A 21,011-nucleotide genomic window follows, 5' to 3' on the forward strand; every position below is an offset into this window, starting at 1 on the left:
AATTATGAACTTTTTCACAATATGCTAATTTTTTGAGAAGGACCTGTAGACCTAGTGTTATTCATGCATGTCTAGGTTCAGCAGTTGACAGGTGAAAAAGGAAGCCGACTAAGGTTTGGTAGAACTTGCTGTCGGTGTCATTTAGTTGAAATGCTTCAGATTTGGACCTAACTTCTTTTTTAAAACAGAGCGTCCCAACTTAGTGAAATAATCTTAACATTAACTTGGTATTTGGATGCATTTACAAACCAAAAGGGGTAGACCTCTATTTCAACTACAATAATTAGATGGACACAACTTAACTTACATTCTCTTTATGCCTTTTCTCTGCAAGCTTATGAAATGATGAAATGAACCACAGAGGCAGATCATTCTTTTTCCACTAGAACAGATTTAGAGTCGGGCTACAGAGCTCAATTCTAGAGAAAATGCATCTTTGAACCATTACTTTGATAAAGCATTTGAAGATTAAGCCATCTCTACCACTCAATTTGAGATTAGTGATGGAGTTAGGGTTAACCCTAACCCCAATCTAACCCTAGATTGTTTTTATACAGTTTAACATAGTGTTTCTCTAGGAGAAAAGCACTATGTCAATCAAACATAATTTAGATTACTATACTAATGTAGTTTAAATTACAGTAGACTCAAACTGATTCAATATTAATTTACTAAACTGTAATGTTTCTGGGTTTCAATCTGGGTTTCCTTCATACACAAAATAAGCTGCAAACTTTAACTTAAATAATTAACCTTAGACAGGTAAACATGCTATTCAAAATACTTTTCCATAAAACTTTTTTTATGTGTAAATAATGATCACACTGAATAAAACACATAATAGCTTCACACAGTTCTACAAGTGTGTAGGAAACGAATCTGTTACACCTTGCGTCATGCCTTAAAGACAACACACAGGGCAAACTTGACCAGCCTACAATGACGGCCAGCTTGTCAGGGAAAAAGTCTTTATAAATCCCATCATGACTCTTTCTGTATCAAACGAACAGTTTCACTACATTTTGAAGTAACATTTCTGAGTGTATCGTTGACCTTGATCTTATTTGGCTACAGACAAATACGGCTGTCATCTTATTGAAAACCTTATTACCCCCCACCTCCCACAACGTGCTGATAGTGTTCCTTTCTTCTCTTAATCAGTCTGCCGTACGATGGCTGCGTTCCATTTCAGATTCCCGCCGATCAGCCGTACAATAATTTCTAGAACTAACTATGCAGAGCTGGGATGCTTATAAAAAGTCTATCTATCTATCTGTCACAAATGCCATACACAATTTTAAACACACAAAATATACATTTGCATTTATATATCTAGATAGATATATCTAGATATAGATATATTTATATAGATATATCTATATCTAGATCTATCTATATATAGATATACCTGTCCTGATATATATCTACAGATATATCTATATATAGATATACCTGTCCTGATATATATCTACAGATATATCTATGTATAGATATATCTATATAAATAGATATATCTATACATAGATATACCTGTCCTGATATATATCTACAGATATATATATATATAAATGCAAATTTATATTTTGTGTGTTCTTCAAAATTGTGTATGGCATTTGTGACATAGGTTTATTAAAATGTGTTGTTCTAATACAGTCAGTTGATCTGGACATTACAATGTATTTTTATCATGCTCTTCATCAATAACTTCACTTAAAGTTGCTGTGTTTAAAAATAAGTACTGCATTTGAAAGCAATTTTATTATAACATTTTGCAAATACAGTCTTGATTGACAAAATCCATGACACAAAAAAGATAATATTAAAATAATAGCTTTTTGAGTTAAAAAAAACACTTCTAATTAGTTATATTAAAATCAAGTTGTGCTTATTTTCTTATGTATTTTTATAGACTTTACTTTGTACATCAACATTAAAAACACTCAAAAAGAAGTGTGTACAATACCATGTTTAAAGTTTTTAAGACTTTAGGTCATATTTACTGAACAAAATCTACAAACAATTCTGTTCTAAATTTCAAGACTTAATACAGGCACAATACCTGCCTGATGCAGTGACTCAATCAGCCTCACTTAGTCTTTAACAGAACTTGACAAAAATGTGTAAGTAAACAGCCCAACATAAGCTTACATATATTACAACCATAACATTCATTTCAGTGAATGGCGGAAAACAATATTACACAGAGAACTTTGTAAAATGGTCAAACTGCAGTAAAAAAAAAGAAAAGAAATTAATACTTTGTAATGCAAAAAAGAAAAGGCAACATCATGGAAGGACTTGTTCGCTGTCTGAAGGAAATGGCACTTGGTGGACAGCAACATGAGGATTTACTTGCAGGTTCCCAGGTGTCATCCCAGATTTTTCCGCTAGAAAAGAACAACAATAAAATCAGGATGTGGATTTTTTGTGCTGTAAGGTTCACAAATCTTTCTTTCTAAGATGTATACCTGACTTTAAGAGGAGGTAATGTAGCCAAAATATTTTCTATGCCTACATCCACCCAAATGCCAGCTAGTACTTACATCCTGTTTTGTCCTAAATATACAATATTATCTTGACTTATTAAGTGTTAAATGATAAACTGACTGCAGTCATTTCTACCACTACACAAACAATGAAAATCTCTCATAGTGCTTCAGTTTCTTAGAAAAGTCTAAAAATTAAAACAGAAAAAAAGTGACAGTTTCAGATTAAATGTGTGGCTTATATTAATTATAAAAGGCACAGTGTTAAATAATAAGTGATGAATCACCTTTAAAAAGTCCAAACATCAAAATCAGCATTCCTTTGCTAATAAACGGCCTAATTTCGATATTTGGAGTTCTATAATTCTGTTTCTGTGCAAATGCTGACTTTTTGTATGAATTTGTTTCACCCAAAGATGTTGTGACTTATGTGGTATAAGTATTACTGATTCCTGTTGTAATGCCCGTTTTTGTCCTCATAAAAAAATAAAGACAAATATAAAGACAGAAAAGGAGTCTGGTAGGTCAGTAATTAAAGCCACAAAGTTTATAAGTAAACAACTGTGGTTATTTTTTGCAGACCACTGCCTCCCTTATCACCCCTCCCCCCCCCCCATCTACTCCACACGTGGCAATGTCTCTCAGTGTATCTTGGCATGTTTGACTGGGGTGGGGATGTACTGTCACAGGGTGGATCAGTTAAACTTTTAGACTTACCGCATTAGTTCTACGCCCAGGGATTGATTTTGGGTACTACATTTCCACCAACCTAAATAACAAGAAAAGGAAAAAAACAATTTTAAAAACAAAAGAAGAAATGAAGTCAAAGCGTGTACACTTGAAAACTGAAAACTAGTGTGGTGACTGTCATATTTTATAATCCTTCTAAACTTTACTCTTCTTTACATGGATTTACACATTTTCTCAAATTAGTTTAACATTAACTTTAACCACTTTACACTGGCCACATAAATGGAAACAAAGCCCAAAACAAGTTGTCTTTGCTTACAAAGGGTCTCTATAGGTTTTCTGTTTCTGTGAGAATTTTGACATTTTAGGGCTGGACTCCTTAAGTCACGAGTTCAGTTTTGTTCTGGGTTCGATTCTCGGCCTGAGGTCTTTCTGCATGTTCTCCCTCTGCATGGTGGGTTCTTTCCGGGTTCTCCGGCTTCCTCCCACAGTCCAGAAACATGACTGTCAGGTTAATTGGTTTCTCTAAATTCTCCCTAGGTGTGAGTGTGTGTGTGTGTGTGTGTGTGTGTGTGTGTGTGTGTGTGTGTGTGTGTGCGTGTGCATGGTTGTGTGTTCTGTCTGTTTCTGTGTTGCCCTGCAACAGACTGGCAACCTGTCCTGGGTGTACCTTAGCAACACTCCCGACCACAATAGGGACAAGGGTGTAAGAAAATGGATGAATGTAAAGAAAACAAAACTTACGCTTTCTCTTCTTATAGTCTACCCTGACTTAAGGAGACAGCATGGTCAGCAGGTGACATGAATGCAGATGTTGCTGATCTACGGGCAGGGGGGGGGCACGGAGAGATGACGGAGTAGGAGGAGAGGCAGCTGGAGAGATGCTTCTGGGTCTTTTCTTCTTCTGAAAAGACTGAGAGGATGGGACAACAGGATGAGAAACAGGAACCAAATCAAGCAAATCAAGCACTATCACAGTCTCTTCCTGGTTCTCTGGTGTCATCATTGGATGCTCCTCAGTAAGCATCCCAGGCTGCTCCTCAGCTATGTTCTCTGTCTGTTCAAAGATCAGGTTCTCAGCTCTTTACTTCTCTTCATCTGGCTTGCAACAGCAATAAATAACAGACAGGAGGAAAGAAATTTGCCTGTACTGACGCAAGATCATTTTTAATTCAAGTAAATGACCTATAGCTGCAATCAGTGTATTCAGACAGGGATCAGAACATTAAAGATCATCACAGCCTAGGGACACTGATGTTTTTAGCAACCCTCCAATATTACAAAGTGGCAACAACAAGCATGACTATAAACATTATTATGTGACTTTATCGCGGCTAATTAAACGTATTAAGCACAGGTACAGTGTACAGGAACAATTAGCCTCCAAGAGGCTAATTTAGCTAGCTTCCACCGTATATTTTCCGGCAAAAAAAAAATGTTACAAACGTGTCTTCAACCATTCGCATCACAGTCCTACTGCCATTAAGTCCTAAAACTACCATCAGTAATTTTATAACGTCACACTTTGGAGTTATTTTTGGTTTTAGAGTACAAAAACATTTTGACAGATGCAGATTTCTACTCACCGGAGTGTAAGTGTCGCATATGATGACGTCAGCTTATTCTTCTTGGGTTTTTGTGGGATCCGTCCTTATTTTTATTTCAATCAAACATATTAAAAGGTTTACAGAACAGTTTGCATGCAATCACAAACGAAAACACATCTTAATTTTTCTTAAATTTATTTGGTGTAAATCATTGATATCATACTCAAAAATAGTTTTTTTTTTTTTTTTTTTTTTTAAGGCTTTTAAATCAAGCTAAGAACAAGCACAACAAAACTCCTCCGGTTTTATATTTTACGGAGTTATTTTTAAATACCGAATTAAAGTATTGTGACCGATACGTCTGACATGTATTTGCAGTAAATATTCTTAATATCCTGTACAAACTAGCACATAAATTGTAAATAAAGGTTTTTAAAAAAATAGAATAGACACGTCATCTTATTCGTTCCTAAGTCGTCAGTATCGGACGCTTAGGGAACGGTACAGCATTCAATGAGAGAACCCTTCGCGTCACATATTGACGCCAAGGGGGTACCCTCGGCGTCAATATGTGACGCCGAGGGTACCTGCCCAAGCGTCAATATGTGACGAGTTGGGAGTGAGAATGTGTTGGTTGGTTTGCTGACTCAGATGGGCCAACAGGAATCTCTCTGAGACCTTCATAAAGTGGGATGTTGGGACAAGAGATCTGTTATCGTTGATGAGAAATGGATGAGATTTCTGGAACCACAACACTGGAACCTTCTCCTGGGTCAGGCTAAGATATGTCAAAAACACCATCGCCTCTATGTGGTAAATTGCTTTTACTTAATCAAGTCCAAAGAAACCCAGACAACTTCACATTATAGTCAAAGTTTTACCCATTTATTCACACCCACATCCAACTGCCATGGGACTGTCTAACAGGAAAAGCTGCCATGAAGTGGCACCACTGGACCCTCTGACCACGAGCAGCAGGCAAGGCAGGTGAAGCATCTTGCCCAAGGACACAACAACATAGGCGGACAGAGCATGGAATCGAACCGGTAACCCACCAATTACAGGATGAACTCCCTCCACTATCTCCATCCATCATCTGGAAAATGATATTTTCCAGTTTGACACAGGTGTCAAACTCCAGTCCTGGAGCCACTGCCCTGCAACTTTTAGATGTGCCTCTGCTGCACCACACCTGAATAGAATAATTAGGTCATTAGCAGGGCTCTGGAGAACTGATCTACACAAGGAGGAGGAAATTAAGCCATTTCATTCCAGTGTTTTGTACCTGTGGCACATCTTAAACTGCAGGACAGTGGCCCTTGAGGACTGGAGTTTGTTACCCCTGATATACACAGTCAGAATCTGATTAGAGCCTTTCATCAGCATGACTCTGCTTTCTGTATTGAGTCCAGGAAGCAGAGGGTAGATGCCCTTCATATCCCTGTTAAACTATGTTTAACAGACAAGCTTAGCAGCTGTAAACATCTGTCTCATTATCCGAGAAGCCAAGTTTATAAAATAAACTGCAAAGCTTAATATTTTTTAATTGTCTAACCTCAATTCATTTTGGTGCAGAAAACCATCTCTGTGTTTTTTTTTTTGTTTTGTTTTTTTAGGGTAGGCTACGCCTCCTGCTGGCACAAATAAATAATTGCATTTGATAAAGTATCCACTGGTCTGTTGTGACACTGTAAATATGTTAAAAGTGTCAAAAATCTCATCGCTTCTGATGTGCATCAGTCTTGGAAGCTTTTTCTAAAACTCTACATTAAAACTGCTTCTTTCACTTGAGCTTTTCTGAAACATCACTAGATTCATTATTCAAGTGGAGTTTGCTGCTGCTTTGGGTCTGACTGCTGGACTTGTGACTGATTTCACAGGGTGTTTGTCAAATATTTTCGTGAAGCGGGGATATCATTTTAAATTAGTGACAGTAGAAGGACCTGGAATACAGATGAGTTGAGGGTCGGGCCATTTCTTCAGACAACTGATGGGGAATGTGATGCACAGCCACACTTGAGAGGGTTTTGACTGCATCCAGATAAGATTAATAAATCAGACAAACTGAATATCACTTAATATAGCTGAAGCTCTGTGAGGACAGCACCCGTTGTTCCAAAGAAACCAACAAACTCATAATCTGGTTTTAATGGAGTAACTTTATTGCAACACTTTACATTTCAAACTGTGATGAAATTCTATTAATTCAACATATTTCAGAAACAGTTGAGGCATCTGGTTGCGCTCTAGCGCTTCACACTGGAATAGACACATTCTCTGAATGCTCCATCCGTCTTTGTTCTTGATATGTTGGTCTTTTGATGACTTACAGAAGCATATTGGAGGTTTTCTCCATCTTGGGATTCCTGGGGACAAATATGTAGCACAACAGATGCTCAGTAAAAAAAAGAAAAAAAAATTAAAAAAAAGACTTTAGAATGAACAAAATTTATTATTCCATTCCCCTTCTTGCTAGTTGCTTCAGAAACTATTTGAAACTATTCTTACCTGCATATTTGGGGAAGGAGTTGTTGAAGATATTTCAGTGGAATCTGTGTGTAAAACAGAACGAGAATAGTTTCACTTTGAAGCTTACAGAGTATTTTATCTGAATTTCAAATGGCAACACACACCTGCATGCTGCCTTTTGTTCATTTTGAAGACTGAGAAGGCCAGTGTAGCTGCCAGCAGGGTGGTGAATGTCAGAGCTCCACTCAGGAGATAAACCAAGACAAGAGAGAAACCTTCACCTGCAGAGAAACACGAACCAGTAAGCAACTGGCTACTGTAGTACAAATTTCATTAATTTCACACCCATCTTGGTGCCTCAATGCTCTTCAGCCTCCATTCATTTAATTTAGGTGTTTTGGAGAAGGGATGTGTCCAGAACTTTCAGGGTACTGGATCTCAACATCTGGAGTTGACCACTCCTTATAAAACTAGAGACCTGATAATACAAGAGATTTTTTTTTTTTTACAGATAAAGGTTTTAAAGAGTCTTTTGGTCTATTTTCAGAAAACTCTTGAAGAAATTAATTTCTGTTACCAGTTCTGATAATCTTGCAAAAATCCATTTCAGAAGTTGTAAAGGCTTCTAAGTTCAGTTAATCTCTATTTTTGGAAAACTTATCAGGATACATTTCATTATCAAGTCTAGAAGATGAAATGCATCCAACTGTATTTTATTAATTTTTTTTGTTGCTGAAAAAAAGACAAATGAAACCTAGATGAGGAAAGAACAATCTGAATAATGTGAGAAGCAGGATTGTCTGAAAATCTTTGATTCAAGAAGAACAAGTATTTGTGGAAATGAAAAACGACTCACCGTCAGAGTCCAGCTTGGTTCTGTTTCCAAACAGTATTTCTCCACAGGAGGCAACAGCACAGTAGGTCCCATTATGGTCCTTCATGGGCAGGTTGTACACACAGGTGTGTGTTCTTGTGCTGGGATCACTCCTGTTCTCCTGAGTGTAAATGAGTCCAGGATGGGATTCTTCAGAGTTTCTGAACCAGTAAGCACTGTGTTGTCCACCACAGCTCCCGGTTTGTACCATACATTTCAGACTCACAGAGTCTCCTTGCTTGATGTTGTCAGATTCTGACTGATGGACCAAAGTCTCTATAGTAGGACCTGAACCTTTTACGATGAGTGTAGTTCCTTCACAAAATTCATAGTCGTTTAAATTGCTCCGTACACAGTGGAAAGTCGCAGCATCTGAAATCTTCACATCTGATATCTTCAGCACAACGTTCCTGTGATTTCCAGTGTCCAGCGAGAAACGAGAGTTGTTGAACTCCTCTTTAAAGACTGCAGTGTTGGTATGTTTGTACAATGTACACATGAGCTTCGGTTCCTGTCCCAGAATTTGTTTGTACCAGTAAAACATCACCGCTGAGTCATCTTGGCAGTGGCATTGTAAAACAGCGTTGTTTCCGACATCTACTGAGTAAACAAGTGGCGATGTCTGCGTCAAGTCTGTCGAATGAGCTGAGGACAAAAAATTCACAAAATTAAGGATTTACTTTTACTTAAAGAACTTTGTGTCGCAGTGTTTGCATGACAAGAAGCAAAGATTCTTGTTAAAAGTTCAAGACAAAGCAGCTGCAGAAGCAAACTTACCCATAGTCACCACAAGCAGAGTTGCTGCGTACAAAGCCAAGGTTCGAGAAGTCATTGCACTTTAAAATGCAGCAGTGGAAGAGCTGAAGGTTAGTACGTTCACCCCTCTTTAAACTTAAGACTGTTTCTGATTGGCCCATCAGAGTTACAGTCTACTTCTGAACACATTTTCCGTGCCACCTACCTGAGCAACTGATATGTCTTGAACCCTGGACAGACCACACAAGTATTACATTTATATCTCATTTATTATTTAACCACTTCAGATTAATGCCCTTAAACTTTGTTGAATTTGTCTCAGTGATGATGTTTTGACACTAGTGAGCTATATTGACTGTAACCAGACAGAAAAGAAGGGAAGAGACCAGCAAAGGTCTCAAGTATTAGAACCCAGGACTATAGCCTCCGTATATGAGGAAAAATGTGGCTTCAAAGACGGCACATTTTGTAGTTTATTAGTAACTGTACCCAATTTTGAGACACAGTTAAATATTTCAAAAGCTTTAATTGAAGAAAGGAAGGGATATAAAATATATTTACTGTCCACATTTCCAGAACTGGTTCCAATCTTCAGAAATGACTGTGCCCTTACCCATGATCCAATGTTAGCTGGTACATTAGAAAGGGTCAGAGGCAACTTGAGGTTTTTCATTTTCCGAAGTGGGCAGCAGTGACAACCACGCTGTTAGGATTCTGGATTTCTCCGTGTTTGTGTGTGCTGTGAGTGTGTAGTATCCTGATGGAGGATGTGGTGCGCCTGCTGCTGCCTGCACACCTGTGGGCAATCAGCTGAGTTGTGGAGGTTGTTGTCATCGATCTGGCAGACGATGGTTAACCAACACAGGTAGTGAAGCCATCAACTTGGTCCCTATCAGACCTGCTAAGCTTTTGTTTGTTTCCTCTGCTGTTTTGTGTCACTCACCATTTTTCTCTCTTCCTGCCAAGTTGAACCTTCCATGGTTTCCTCGTCCTGCTGGATGTTCTCACCAGAACAATTGGAAACACTTTTACTCCACTGAGGCATAGAGGAAACAAACATGTCTCCAACACACAACTCTGAAGAGTTAAATGATGGCTGGTGAGGGAATTTATCCATTTGATTCAGCGTCGTTGAATCAGCGATGCATCTAGCAGTTGCAGGATGGAGATCTCGAGGAATGAACCTCTGACCCGAGGGGAGGAGAATAAATTCCTCTTAAATGTGGTGGTTTCTGCTGGCTAGGATTGTGATGGCTTTATTCACAATCTGTCTATTCCAGATGTCAGACAGGGTGGGCTACTGAATGCCAATTATTCTATGTCAATGTCAATGTCAAATTTATTTATATAGCACTTTACAACAGGTATAAAACTGCACCAAAGTGCTGTACAAAAACAACAACACAAATGACAAAACAGAACACAAAACAATACGTCAATTAAATGCCAAAGAGTAAAAATGAGTTTTAAGAAGCGATTTAAAATGATCCAGGCTGTGGGCAGATCTAATCTGGAAAGGTAAGTTATTCCATAAAACAGGAGCAGCAACAGAAAAAGCTCGATCTCCTTTCCTCTTAAGTTGAGTTCAAGGAACTGTAAGTAATAACTGATTATTTGATCGTAAAGTTCTGGACACAGACTGGAAATTTAAAAGGTCCCGAAGATAAGGGGGGGCTAACCCATTTAAAACTTTAAAAGTTAACAAAAGAATCTTAAAATCTATTCGATAAAAGACAGGCAGCCAGTGTAAAGATGCCAGAGTTGGCCTTATATGGTCACGCTTCCTGGTTCCTGTGAGAAGCCGTGCTGCTGCATTCTGGATCATTTGAAGTTGCTGAATCTGCGATTTATCCATCCCTCTATATAAAGAGTTGCAGTAATCCAGACGAGTTGTTATGAAGGCATGGATGAGTCCTTCAAAGTCCTTAAAACAGAAGTAAGATTTAACTTTTGCTAAAAGCCGAAGGTGGTAAATAGGTCATTTTAACAAGGCTGAACAAAAATCCTTGTTTGTCAAGGACAAGTTGCCATTCAAAACAATAAAACCAGTTTTATCAATGCTGACTAGTTTAAGTCATTTTATGTAATATAGTCTTTGTAGACCATTCTGGCAAATCTCTTACTTAAATTTGAACATTATGCTTGAACACTGACCTCACACCCAGTCTTCCTGTGTACAACCAAGAGGTGAAGTTTCCATCAGTGGAAATCTGTTTGCTGTATTATGAACCTTCTTTACCACAAAACATGAAACCAAATTAAAACCTGAGAGCTGACTACTTGTAAAGCTCGACCTTCCTGTTTAGAAGAGGGTGTTGTTAGGTAAGAGAGATTTCTGAGCAGGATCAGAACATGTCTCCATTGTGCTGCTAGATTGGATCACCTTGTCATGCAAATAACCATGGCAACCCTCCATACCGATCACATGAAGTGTTTTCTTGTCAGACCTTTAAGGCCTTTTTTTGGACATGCTGTCTTATTGTGACTGGACTGCAGCCAGCAACAATAAGTAGATGGAGGCTGTACTTGTTCATTCATGGACTCCCTACCAGATCCTCCAGCTCAGCCAAGATGAACATTTTTGGGGCTCTACTTCTTGACTTTTTGCCTTATGACTTTTACTTCGTATCCAGTTCCCTTGTTCTTCTCTTTTTCCCTTCCCATTGTGCCCTTTCTATTTTATCTTCTTATTTGGTCTTAACAGGTTGATCAGGAGTGTTAGCCAAATATTAGGGATTCACCTGTCCATGATCTATTTGATCAGTTGGACAAACTAACTGCTGCTGAATGTCGACCAATGATGCACATTTTACAGTGGTTGAGGTGTCAAAGCTCACAGAGTGTCAGGGACATTGTGTAATGTTAAAGAAGTTTTGTACTCATGATACTCATGGCCCAAACTTTGTCTTCATTGGCTCATTTCTTGCAGGGGGCATAACTTGGAATGTGTCTGTTTTTGTCAATCGGAGTGCTTACACTAAGAAACATAAAATAAACTGACTGTGACTCTAAACCTTCTTTTTTCTGTCAACATTCTTTTAAAAAAAACCACATTAGCTCTTCAACAGCCTATTGGATGAACCTTCTGGGCAATAAAGTTATCACTTGAAAACCTATTTCAGTTCAAATATTTCATCGACACTCAAATCTGCTTACAGATGTTTAAAACACACTAATCCCAACAGCGCCTCCTTCAGTTTTGTTCACAACCCAACAGTTCTCTTTTACAGTTTTTTCTTTTGCTATTTTTCGCTCCTTATGGTTTCAGTTCACATTGTTCATACGAAATAAGATGAATCTGTGGCTTGTGGTATGGCACCATGCTCTTTATGGACTATGTTTAGGTCCTGCTTCTGTTTTTGGTTGCATATAGAGGCGACACATCGGTGGTTACCTGTGGCGCTGCCAGCTGTGTGTGAGAACATTTCTATTTAGAGAAACTTGAAGTCAGAGAATGAGTCCAGTGGTTAAGAGCATGTCTGAGGTTTGTTTGCTGCAGCCTGAAGGAAAACACACATGTTGACTTCATACGTTGTGATTGCACCACAACATGCTAACATTTGATATCAGTAACACTAAGATTAGCTTAGCAAAGCAAATGATGAAAAACTACTATAGCCTTTTCTAATTCAAAAAGTCAAAACTTTATTGATTGTGTTTCTTTGCAGTCAAGCATTTAGTCCACATGGTGCCTCTCCTGTCTTTTTGATCTATTTGTCAGAAGTTCTTTATACTGAACCTAGAAAACGATAATCACTACTTATTATTTTATGAAAAGGGATTTGCTCACACCAGAATCATCCCATGTGGTGGTAATCTTGATTAAAACCTTTGGTACATCTATGAAGTATGCTGAAAGTTCTGCTTCAGATCTTAAAGATGACAATGACAAATGGTTGAACTGATGAGAAATGGAGTCAAGAGGGACATGGTGATGCTGGAGGAGCAGCGGAGATCCACGGCTCAGGTGGGAGAACAGAACAATCAAGAATCAGGCAGAAAGTCTGAGAAAAGAAAGGAGCAAGTGAAACACGGCTAATGCTAAGACTAAAAAGCAATACATGCAAAATGTGATGTAAAAAGAAAGGGTAAGCATGAATTATGTTCATAATAATAATAATAATAATAATAATAATAATAATAATAATAATAAATACTAGCTTGAGTTGATCTGGTACATAAAATCCCAATTGAAGGTTTGTTGTTGTTAAGAGGTGACATAATGCCATGGTTAAGGTTTAAGAATACTTGCAACACCATGCATGGACTAGAACACTTTACAGTAATATTTAGATTAAAATAAATGTTAATAAAGTGATGAAAATCTAACATTATTAGGACTTAATGGAAGACATGCAGTCAAAATGTCTTCAGTTGAGTTTCTCTGCATTGACATAAACACATTCAGTCCAGATGGAGTTTTTCTGTCTTGCTGACAGATTTGTCTGGACATGGTCCTCATGTTGGACCTGCAACGGGATTTATCACAAAATAAGTTCCACATTATCACACAAATGTGAATAAAATGCTGATCTGAGGGTGATATACCTCTGCAGGGGTTGTGGACGGAGCTGAAAGTCCTGCACAAGACCCTAACAGCCAAAGACAAATGTTTGTTACCTCCAGTAGTAACATTACAGGTACAAATGGAAAATGATTCTGGTACCAAAGCAGCAGTTTGTCTCCTCGATGATCCAGACTAAGGATCCCAGATAAACACCCAGAGCGCAGATGGTGAGGATGACGGAGGAGATGAATATTGCAATGTTGGGATCGACCGTAAAAATGCTTTGAGACGTTAAATCATCTGCAAATAAATGATAAAAGGAGCATTCAGAGTACTGGATTTCTTTGTGATAAATACAGATCATGCAGAATTGTGAAATATGTACATTACTGTTTGCTGCTGAACATTAAGGCTACTCTGTGAATTATAACATTGTATCTGACTGACAAAGATGAGTGAATATAACTTGTTCAAAGTTTCAACATTCAAACTAAGTCCAGTGATTTTTTGGGTGTATAAAGAATTACAATGTTGACTTTAATCAAGTAAATGAATATAGCTTATTTTTTATTTATAATAAACACTTGATTAAAATAAGTCGAGGGCCTCAAACGTTTTAAAAATGAGTTTAGTTCATTTGAAGTAATATGAGGGTATCTGACAGGTAGGAGTGGCCAGCAAGGAATCCCACAATGCATTGTGCCAACAGCAGTAGCCACTTATTAAATCACTTTTTTTATTTGTCACAAAGATTAGTTTTAAGATGTTTAAGGTGAAAGGGTAGACTCCAGAGCTTCATGTATGCAGTCAGTTCATCAAGAACGACAAACTAAGAGCCTGGCTCTTATTATTTGAATACTGTTTATGTAATTCCAATACACAGATTTATTAAGTTACTAAAATTTTACAAGTTAATGTTACTCTTTCAGTTAATTTAATGAAAACTTTAAAAAAAATGAGGCAATGAATTTCCATGTATTTTTTAAGTAAGGAGAACTTATCCGTTTTTACAGTGTACATGCATTGTGTTGCTGCCTTACTGTGAATAATCCTGGTTCCTGTCCCCAGCATTACGTGTCCACATGCAGTCACAACACAGTGGTACATTCCAGCATCATCAGAGTCCATGTTCTTCAGGAAGAGCCTGTGCACGCACGTTTCTCCACTTCCTGCCCTCTTACAGCTGTTGGTTTTATCTCCAGATGAGTAAATTATGTCTGCAGGAGAGGCGTGAAGGTTTTTCAACCACATGACTGCGGTGTGTCCTGCTGAGCACTGACCAGCCTGAACAGTACAGCTGATGGTCACTGACTCTCCTGGCTGAACTGAGCGGGTCTCTGGCTGCTGGGCAACAGAGTCGCTGCTCAGCTTCAAGCCTTGGAAAACAAATGAGATTAAATGTGATGATTAGCACAACGTGGTTAATTAGAAATGAATTCTCATAGACATGAGTACCTTTAAGAAACAGAAAGGTTCCTGATCCAAACTGAACCTTATCCCGATGCATCTCTCCACAGAAGTATGTTCCAACATCGTCCCATGAAGTTGCTGATATTCTCAGGCGATTGCTGATGCCGTCAAATTCAACTGAGAAACGCTTTTGAAATTCATCAGCAACGACGCTCCGATTGTTCCGATTATCAACTGTTGCGACCGCATGCAGTCTTCTTCCTGCAGTCAGTTTGTACCACACTGTTTTCAGAGCTGTGCTCTTCATGTTGCATTCGATGGCGACCGACTCTCTGAGCTTCAGCGTCTGAACAGAAACGGGCTGAGAGATTTCACTGAACTCTGCTTTACCTGAAAGTTAACACATTTTATCAGCTTTCTGTTTGAAGACAGAAAGGAAGAAAGGTTGAACATGAAAAGATGAATTACTCACACAATGAGAAGAGCAGCAGCACCTTCAGAAAGAACACAGCCATCTTTGGTGCTTCTTCTTCTTCCTCAAAGTAGTTCAGAGCTCCCAACATGGCCGACCGTTCCACTGATTTATCAGTTTGTACGGCATTGAGCCACGTCTCTCGAGTCTCATTGGTGACTTAGTTCCCTCCCACTCATGACATAAAAACGAGGAGGAAAATTATTCTTCTGCCTTGTTACAAGCACTTATTTAATAAAACCAGATGTCAGTTCACCAACAATGTAACAGCGTTGCCACAACCTGCCAGCCTAATGTCGACCGTTGTCACAGCAACGCACTGAAAAACTTTGAAGCAACTTTTATAAAGGAGATTTTACATTGGTGGATGTTAATGGTTTCACTTTGCCACAAAAAACTGATTTGTTTTAAATGTAATCACTAGTTTTAGCTTCAACATCACATCATCATTTCAAATTATCACAAGTCAAGTTTGAAATTCACTTCCTCTTCTTCTTTGTTCTCCCTCTACAATTCATTTAGTGACCATGCAACATTTTAAACTTTTTTACTTCCTTTCTGTTTGTTTTTGGCGCATCTGTAGCAAGAACTGTTCACAATTCATAATATTTTTTAAGTGATCAGTCAACTTCTATGAACATAGGTTATGTTAAGAGAACAGAGTTGATTGGCTGAGAGGCAAGGGGCGCCGTGGATACAGTGTGATCATGTGGAGAACATGCAAACTCCATGCAGACAGACTGGGATTCAAACACAGGACCTGCTTGCTGCTTGGCAACAGTGACACCAGCTGCTCCTCCATGCAGCCTACAGCCAATCACAGCCCTGCTTTTCCAAAGCCAAGGAGATCAAACTGTATTTAGCAAGTCAACAGTTATAAAATGACAAGGAAAACCTTCCTGAGTGAGTTGTGTTCTCCTAACATATTTATGATTTTACTGGGTGGTTAAACAGCTTCAGTTGGTCGGTACTCATAACCAACTGTTGGATATCACCTTCCTTAAAGACAACTAGACAAGTCAGATACCGAATCGTGATTTAAATGAATTCTCAGATTAAGCTTCTTACCAAATCCCAGTGCATGTTTTTCCACCCCATCACACCTGAATCTTTCTAGATTTTGAAAAGACTTACAGTTTCCACCAACAGATTGGCTCCAGCAGATTTTAGTTTCCTAACTGAAAGTCTGTGAATCAACAAGCTTTACAAGTTCACGTTCTGAGTGATCACAAACTAAACAACTGACTTATAAACAAACTAAGACCAACTGAACGAATCAGGCCCTCGTGAAAGGGTGGGCGGTAAATAAACATACTAATAGGTGGTGACAATTAGTCTGGTAGAAAGCAGAACCTTGTTCTACCAGGATGTGGGCTCTCAGCTGCTGAGAAATGATTGCTTCCTGGAGACATTGTTGAGGTTTTATATGTTATTCAGTTGCTAATGTTTCCTTGTGACACATGTAATGGACCAGTCTGACGCCAAGAACCTTAGCGTCAGAAAGTTGGGGTGTGGGGGGAGATGTGTGTTGTTGTGATGATGTATTACTGTAGACATTCAGATCCTCCGCTCATGTTGGCCTCCACAAGATGCCGCCCTGGGCAGTTGCCCATGCTGCCCATATCAGAATCCTCCACTGAGTCTAACTAAACGCTTTATGAAGAGGAAAGTTTGTGCCAAGTTTTTCCATTATGTTTTTTTTTTTTTTTTCCTGTTTAGGACGGTTCCATTTTGACATGACATTAGAAACAAGACATTTATACTGTGACAGTTAATATTATGATCCCTGATCGAATCAAAATAACCAAGCAAACATTTACTGGTATATCATGTTTATTGGATTCATATACAGTAAATCAGGTAAGTTGGTGAAGTCACAGCATAAAACAAAAGCCTAGTCTCTGTCAATTCTATTGTTTTGACGCATAAATGATCTGGTGTTTAACAGGCTCAGATTTTTTTAAAATCTATTAAACGCTATGAAACACTGTATAAAAAAGATAACGAAAAAATGGAAAGGTTTGAGAAAAAACATGAGTAAACCCTAGATGTTTACAAAATAGATCAATTCATAGAATTTAAAGGGGATGTTCTCTGTTTGTATTAATGTCTGACCAACAACAACAAGTGCAAACTCATTGTAAGACCTGCTCCTAAACCTACCAAATGAAGTATATTTTCTCCAGCCTATGCTGGAGGCAATCTCATTCTCAGTTGCTGCTCATTTTTCTTCTGGACCTGCTGAACCGGTTTACATCTACAGATGAATAATGGAGGCTGTCTGTAGGTTGGCTGGTGCCCTGGAAACAACAAATAAACAACCAAATATGAGCCGAGAGGGAAAAATAACTTATTTAATCTGTTTTTAAAAGGTTCTCAGAAATTATATACAATCTAATTATAGATTATAAAGATATATCTCACCTGTTCTGTTGTGGTGTTTGTAGTTGGATCCGGAATTCTTGGCTCTAGTTTACAAAAAAATAAAAAAATATGTGTCACTTGCATACGTTTTATTGAAAACAAGGAACAATGCTCTTTTTTTTTTAAATGTACCTGCAGCTTGGTTGGTGTGTTTATTTTTCATCCTGTACACTACGATAATGATTAAAACAAGGAAGAGACCAGCCAACGATCCAGTCACAAAATGCACCAAGAATTTTCCCTCACCTGCAGAGAGTCCACAGTCAGAAACATGTCTTCATTTCTTAAACAGAAACTCATTGAGAGATCTACTTACTCATGAGTGTCAGTCTGGTTCCGTTTCCAAACACGATCTGCCCACAGAAACTAACGACACAATAGTAGATCCCAGCATCTGACACAGTCAGGTCCTTAAGAGGCAGGCTGTACACACATGTGTGTGTTGGTGTGTTGGGATTTCTCTCACATCGGTCTCTCTTGCCTCCATGAGTGTAAATGAGTCCTGGGTGGGATTCTTCAGACTTCCTGAACCAGTAAACGCTTTGTTCTCCACCACAGCTCCCAGTTTGTACTGAACAGTTCAGAGTCACGGCGTCTCCTGGCCGAACACTCTCAGGTTCTGATTGAAGAACCGAAGGTCGGATGTCAGAATCTGGATCTTTAATAATGACTGTTGCACCTTCTGAAAAGCTCACAATTTGTGCGTAGGTGAATGCGCAGTAGTAAGTGGCTGAATCTGACATTTTAAGGTTAGAAATGATCAGGTTTGTTGTTCGGTTTTTTCTAATCAGGGTAAATCTGGAATTGTTCTTGAATTCTCCATAAAAGATGTTTTCCGGACTATACACAAAGAAACTAGAGATGAGTTTTGGATTCTGTCCCAGAGTTTGTTTGTACCAGCAGATCCACGCCGACTCATCGCCTTCATAGGAACAACGTAAGGTCACCTCACCGCCAACAGGAGCCGATATAAAGCTGCTCTTTAGATGAACAGGAGAAGACGTCAGAACAGACGGTGGAGCTGAAAGGATAGCAGAATAAAATTCTGTTGGACAAAATTCTCTGGAACCATTCTGTAAAGAATTGACACAAAATGTATAAAATCCAGAAAAAGAAATAAAAATCTCACCCATTTGTCCCAGAAGTAAACATGTGAGACAGAAGACCAGAGGTTCAGAAGTCATTGTGTCTGATTAACGGTTCGAATGAAAGGAAGGTTGAACTTTTTTCCACTTTTAAGAGACATGACTGTACAGGATTGGCTAGCATCAAGTGACACAACAGTCCTACTAAGGAAACATGCGAACTGTGGTGTAAACTTCTGTACTTCTAACAGTTAGCACAATGACTTGCTGGAAACAATCATTTTTGTCATTTTGCTTTGTTGAGACCAAACTGTACTCAGCACTTTTGTTGTGATGTGATGACAGAAGGACAAATAAACCTAGAAACTTAAACTATATAATGAAATGTAACTTTTATATGTTTCCTTATGTTTTAATGGATCTAAGTACATAAACAATGTACATAACAATGATAATAATTTAGAATTGCTTTTTGCTATTATTTCACTGGCAGAAAAGACACTCATGCAGGCTTCCACTGACTCATTGTATTTGGGGGACCTTTGTGGGAGTGTAACCACAGCTACATCCTGTGCAGCTCTGACATTGGTGCCAGTAAAGGGAGCTGACCCAAAAATCTGTGTGAATTGATGCATTTCAGAAAATGGCTACAAACACAAAGCTGTGAGTTTCAGAACTGTGACATGGAACACTGGTTATCTGTGTCTTTCAGACATTCCTGTGATTTTGAAGACCTCCTAAAGTCACTGCTAGGAAATATCAGTTCATCGGTTCTGAGATGCGGTGAAGTGATGTCCTCCTCTAGATAAGCCTTCAAATGCTACACTGACCTGCTTAGTCTTAGCAACTACAACCACAGCAGGGCTGGAAACTTTTAATTATTTGTAAAGTTGTGAAAATGAGTACAAGACATTATTTATTTATAATTAAAGTTCAAATTAGTCTGTTTTATCCAGAACTGCTACAATGTGATTTTGTTTTGATAATAGCCATAAATCAATCTTAGCCACATTAGCTAAGCTAAAGCTTCTGGCACAAGAACGAATGAAAATGAAATCCAATCAGATTTCATTTGGTCCCTCTCAGAATGAGTCAACCGGAGTTAATGCACTAATTCACGTAAACCAAGTGAATAAAAATATATCACACTTTTTGTATATATATATATATATATATATATATATATATATATATATATATATATATATATATATATATATATATATATATATATATATATATATATATATATATATATATATATATATATATATATATATATATACTCATAGTGATGTGATTATCTTTGAGTAGTTTACACTTAATGTGTGACTATATTTAAGTTTTATTACTTCAAAGTTTGTTTTTTTTTTACTTTTTTGAAAACTTCGGTAACACTTTATTTGAAGGGGTTGAATAAGACTGTCATGACACTGTCATAAACATGACATAACACTGTCATAAACATGACATAACACTGTCATAAACATGACATAACACTGTCATAAACATGACATAACACTGTCATAAACATGACATAACACCTGTCATGAACATGAATAAGCCTTCATGAATATTTATGACTGTTGTCATAAAGTGTCATTCGGTAAATTATGACACTTTTAATACAAAGTTGACATTATTCAAAATGTCTTTGTTATGACAACTTGACATTAACCAAGAAATCATCACTGACATAAATTTGTTATAAAAGTATTACTGATTGCACTTTAAAAATCAGGTAACTTTATGTTATTAAAGGTAAAGTTTAAACAGTAATGATTTCTTAGTTAATGTCAAGTTGTCATAACAAAGACATTTTGAATAATGTCAACTTTGTATTAAAAGTGTCATAATTTACCAAATGATGCTTTGTGACAACAGTCATAAATATTCATTTAGGCTTATTCATGTTCATGACAGGTGTTATGTCATGTCTATGAAAGTGTCATGACAGTTTTATTCAACCCCCTTCAAATAAAGTGTTAGCAAAACTTCTGATTTGCAAGTAAAGATACAGATTTATAATCTGGTTGACAATTGAATATTTTAAACTTCGTGAAACCTGTCGACTGAATAGACTTACTAGATCAGCTGTAACTCATCAAGAGTGGAGGAAACCTCTGGAGTTTGTGTCTGATTGTTAACACAGCAGATGTAGGAGAGCCACATCCTCTCCTACAAGAGCAGAGGATGTGGCTAGTTTAAGAGTAGACCAGGGGTTAATGTGAATAACAGCCAGCAGAGTGATAACTTGCTGTGTGTGAGCAAAGGCCACAGGCAGAGACAGA

At 37.9% G+C, this 21,011-nt stretch overlaps 3 protein-coding genes and 1 long non-coding RNA gene across 4 annotated transcripts; all 4 read right to left on the reverse strand.

Moving 5' to 3' along the window:
- Positions 1-1,724: 1,724 nt before the first annotated feature.
- On the reverse strand, positions 1,725-5,362 carry LOC148153871 (uncharacterized). Its single transcript, XR_015766201.1, has 4 exons — positions 4,763-5,362; positions 3,921-4,089; positions 3,204-3,255; positions 1,725-2,387 (listed from the first exon to the last, which is right to left on the reverse strand). It is a non-coding gene; the product is annotated as an uncharacterized LOC148153871 (long non-coding RNA).
- A 1,500-nt stretch (positions 5,363-6,862) lies between these two features.
- LOC106920506 (uncharacterized) lies at positions 6,863-8,977 on the reverse strand. Its single transcript, XM_014991540.2, has 5 exons — positions 8,844-8,977; positions 8,049-8,711; positions 7,357-7,473; positions 7,232-7,275; positions 6,863-7,089 (listed from the first exon to the last, which is right to left on the reverse strand). The coding sequence occupies exons 1-5, from the start codon at positions 8,896-8,898 to the stop codon at positions 6,970-6,972; spliced, it is 999 nt and encodes a 332-aa protein (XP_014847026.2). The 5' UTR covers positions 8,899-8,977; the 3' UTR covers positions 6,863-6,969.
- Positions 8,978-12,442: 3,465 nt separating this feature from the next.
- On the reverse strand, positions 12,443-15,309 carry LOC106920507 (uncharacterized). The gene is made up of 6 exons (XM_088016097.1): positions 15,212-15,309; positions 14,785-15,129; positions 14,370-14,705; positions 13,489-13,629; positions 13,371-13,414; positions 12,443-13,291 (listed from the first exon to the last, which is right to left on the reverse strand). The coding sequence occupies exons 1-6, from the start codon at positions 15,300-15,302 to the stop codon at positions 13,193-13,195; spliced, it is 1,056 nt and encodes a 351-aa protein (XP_087872223.1). The 5' UTR covers positions 15,303-15,309; the 3' UTR covers positions 12,443-13,192.
- Positions 15,310-17,026: 1,717 nt separating this feature from the next.
- On the reverse strand, positions 17,027-19,047 carry LOC106920508 (uncharacterized). Its single transcript, XM_014991544.2, has 5 exons — positions 18,765-19,047; positions 17,952-18,656; positions 17,768-17,881; positions 17,636-17,679; positions 17,027-17,511 (listed from the first exon to the last, which is right to left on the reverse strand). Exons 1-5 carry the CDS (start codon positions 18,817-18,819, stop codon positions 17,422-17,424), a joined length of 1,008 nt encoding a protein of 335 aa, XP_014847030.2. The 5' UTR covers positions 18,820-19,047; the 3' UTR covers positions 17,027-17,421.
- Between the last annotated feature and the right edge of the window lie 1,964 nt (positions 19,048-21,011).

This window comes from Poecilia mexicana, unplaced genomic scaffold (assembly GCF_051168715.1).
Source record: "Poecilia mexicana isolate PSO_F unplaced genomic scaffold, ASM5116871v1 scaffold_18, whole genome shotgun sequence".
Taxonomy (NCBI): Eukaryota; Metazoa; Chordata; class Actinopteri; order Cyprinodontiformes; family Poeciliidae; genus Poecilia; species Poecilia mexicana.

Excerpts from the sequence above, each read along its gene's own strand:
- LOC106920508 (XM_014991544.2), bottom strand. The coding sequence starts at position 18,819 with ATGACTTCTGAACCTCTGGTCTTCTGTCTCACATGTTTACTTCTGGGA. Across the intron at positions 17,680-17,767 it reads ACACACCAACCAAGCTGCAG|AGCCAAGAATTCCGGATCCA; the intron begins GTACATTTAAAA and ends TTTGTAAACTAG. Across the intron at positions 17,512-17,635 it reads CAAACACCACAACAGAACAG|GGCACCAGCCAACCTACAGA; the intron begins GTGAGATATATC and ends TGTTGTTTCCAG.
- LOC106920506 (XM_014991540.2), bottom strand. The coding sequence starts at position 8,898 with ATGACTTCTCGAACCTTGGCTTTGTACGCAGCAACTCTGCTTGTGGTG. Across the intron at positions 8,712-8,843 it reads TCTGCTTGTGGTGACTATGG|CTCATTCGACAGACTTGACG; the intron begins GTAAGTTTGCTT and ends TTTTGTCCTCAG. Across the intron at positions 7,276-7,356 it reads GAACAAAAGGCAGCATGCAG|ATTCCACTGAAATATCTTCA; the intron begins GTGTGTGTTGCC and ends TTTTACACACAG.
- LOC106920507 (XM_088016097.1), bottom strand. The coding sequence starts at position 15,302 with ATGTTGGGAGCTCTGAACTACTTTGAGGAAGAAGAAGAAGCACCAAAG. Across the intron at positions 14,706-14,784 it reads AACCTTTCTGTTTCTTAAAG|GCTTGAAGCTGAGCAGCGAC; the intron begins GTACTCATGTCT and ends TTGTTTTCCAAG. Across the intron at positions 13,630-14,369 it reads AGGAACCAGGATTATTCACA|ATGATTTAACGTCTCAAAGC; the intron begins GTAAGGCAGCAA and ends ATTTATTTGCAG.